General features: G+C 50.9%; 1 protein-coding gene across 1 annotated transcript; it reads right to left on the reverse strand.

Moving 5' to 3' along the window:
• Window positions 1–995: 995 nt before the first annotated feature.
• On the reverse strand, window positions 996–2645 carry FEM1B (fem-1 homolog b (C. elegans); the record flags this gene model as incomplete). The annotated part of the gene is made up of 1 exon (XM_010190658.1): window positions 996–2645. A coding segment is annotated over one exon (1650 nt), but the record flags the coding sequence as incomplete, so codon positions are not given.
• Between the last annotated feature and the right edge of the window lie 184 nt (window positions 2646–2829).

The following is a 2829-nucleotide window of genomic DNA, read 5'->3' on the forward strand; positions in this document are numbered from 1 at the left end:
AAAAACAAAAAGGTGCAAGTTGATCATCGAAACAACCACCAAAACCCCAAGTTAAAAGCATTTTGAAATGTTGGGACACACACGAACACAAATACCCTATCCAATTCCTAGGTATCCATGCATGATCTTTAGATATGAGCGACTCAGCTACATAAAAAAGAAATCATGGCTGCGGTTCGTTTTGGTCGATGTGCAGGTTCATTTTGCCCAGGTTATTCAACGCTCGGTGTGGCAGTGTAAATGAAGAGCTCAGTACCTCAGCTACCATGAGATGAACACACCGTAGGTGAATTTAAACCTGTATTTCCTACCAGAGCATTCCATCCGTCTGCAGCTGTTGATAACCCCTGCTCAACATTTAAGTTAAAAAAAAGAAAACACTTAAAACGTTACCGACATCTTCAGCGTTAACTGAAAGGCATACAAAGATGGTGAGGTATGAGAGCACGGGACTGCTCTGTGTGTCGACACTTCACTCTTCACCAACCACCACATCATTTCCAATTGGGGTTTTTTTTTTCCCCCCACCTCGCTCCAAGACCTTTTACAATTTGCAAAGCTGCCGCCTCGGTAGCGCGGTGCCGGGGGCTTTCGGAGGTGCCTTTGGGGATGAGCACCCAAAGCATTTGGCTGCGACTCGCAAGTGGAGACGTGTACTGAGAACAAAACATTCTGCACAAGTCACACGGGGAAATCTTTTCATTTCTTTTGTTTATAAAAACCAAGCTAAAATGAAGCGATTCTTTTAATCAAAAGAAAGGACCAAAATCTCAGACATCAGATTTGACTACAGGAAAATAACGTGGCTTATTTTTCCTCGCACCCCGCCCCCTCCCTCAACAAGATCTGCACAAGAACTGAGGCTGCAGACTGAATCCAGAGGAACCCCAAAGCAAAAGGAGAGAGAAAGACAACTCCACGTATACACAGGTATTTCTGCTGCCCGCAAGCGATGTCGTCCCGGGATAGCACCACCGCGAGAGGTTTTGTGTAGCCTAATGAAACTTCACAAACTCTTCCAGAGTTCGGGGAATCTGGTTTTGGTAGCTGATGTTATAGATCCGTACCGCTCGGGCAGCCAGGCACTTGAGACTCAGCTTCATTTGAGTTTTAAGGAGTATTTCGGACACCCCGGTCGTACTTTTATCGAGAGGGGTTTTCTTCTGCTTATTCGTCATGTCTGTGTGAGCACCGGCCTCCACCAGGCTGATGATGATGGAATGCAACGTCAAGAAGTCGCTGATGGGCCGGTGGTACTGGACGATGATGTGGAGAGGGCTGTTCCCTTCGTTGTCCACGGCGTTCACGTCGGCACCGCAATCCAGCAGGAGCTTGGTGACCAGAGCGTTGGGGAAGCTGCAGACGTCGTTGGTGTGGAAGTCGTCCACCGGCGTGCTGGAGTTGACGGCGTGGTGCAGCAAACTGGAGCCGTCCCGCGTGCGGGGATCCAGGTGGATCAGGTTGTAAATCTGCTTGTTGATCCGCGACTGATCCTCCTCGCTGCACTGGGTCTTGGTGGAGATGCAGACTAAGTAGAGGAAAGTGAAAATGTTGCATTCGTAGTTGTCCATGGCTGTGTGGATGTCGGAGTCCTGGGTGGTTTTGATCCGGGACATGCCTTGTTCTATCTCCAAGACGCTGCACCTCAGGACGCTCTCGATGTCCTTGGCTTTCACGGGCTCGTTTAAGTGTATCATCTGAGAGAAGACCTGAGCAAACCTCAGCAGGTCCTTATGAGTGTTCCTATTGCCTTTTTGCCTTAGATGCAACGCGTGGAGCCAGAGCTTGATACACTGCTCAAACTCCATGTTATCTGCATAAACCGCCCCCCGGTAAATAATGGGGTGAGAAACATCGATATTGTCCGAGCCCAGAATCCTTTCCCGCACGATGAGGCCTTCCATGTGAAGGGCATCTCTGTCCTGCCTGATAGCCTCTAATTCCTGAGGAGTCCTGCACTCAGTCCTGTTTCCATAGGCTTCGATTTGTGGAAGAACTTCTTTCTCAATTATATTCTCGCTGTCTCGGTACCTCTCCAGCATCGCTAAATATAAATAGTGGTAAGTCTTCATTATATCGTAATTTTCTCGGTCGTTGGCAAACGAGGCACCCAGAAGCTCCAGAGCTTCGATGCGGCTCCTCCTGTCACAGTCAGCGTGAGCCAGCAGCAGCTCCACAACGTCGGCTTTGCAGCTCTCGGCGGCAACTTTCAGCGGAGTCATCCCGTGGCCGTTGACCATCATCGCCGCCTTCCACTTGACCAGCTCCCGCACGATCTCCAAGTGGCCGGCTTCGGCGGCGAAATGCAACGCCGTGGCCCCGCAGTGGGCTTTGGCGTTGGGGTCGGCATGCTGCTCCAGGAGGTACCTGACCACGTCCGTGTGGCCTTTGTAAGCCGCGATCATAAGGCAAGTGTTGTCGTACTTGTTGGCAATGCTGATGTTGGCGTTGTTCTCCACCAGGTATTTGACGATGTCCAGCCTGCCGTCGAAACACGCGGCCCTCAGCGGAGTCGAGTTGGTCACCGTGGTGTGGTTCACGTTGGCGCCGTGACTCACCAGCAGTTTGACGACTTCGAAGTGGCCGGCTCCTGCTGCGCACCACAGCGCTGTGGCTCCGTCAATGACAAAGCTGAAGGCAGAAACAAGTGGTTAAATCAGTGCTCTTTCTAAAGCATCTTTTTGCACAGCAGTAAGCAAAAGGCATGCACGTACCCGGCTGTTAAAAGTCATTTTAGAGCCATCCTGGTTTTGTCCTCTAAGGAACTCACCGGGCAGCTGGAGAAGAACAACCCCATGACCAGTGTAGGCTGGGGACTGAGCTGCTGGG

This window comes from Mesitornis unicolor, unplaced genomic scaffold, assembly GCF_000695765.1.
Source record: "Mesitornis unicolor isolate BGI_N332 unplaced genomic scaffold, ASM69576v1 Scaffold43618, whole genome shotgun sequence".
NCBI lineage: Eukaryota > Metazoa > Chordata > Aves > Mesitornithiformes > Mesitornithidae > Mesitornis > Mesitornis unicolor.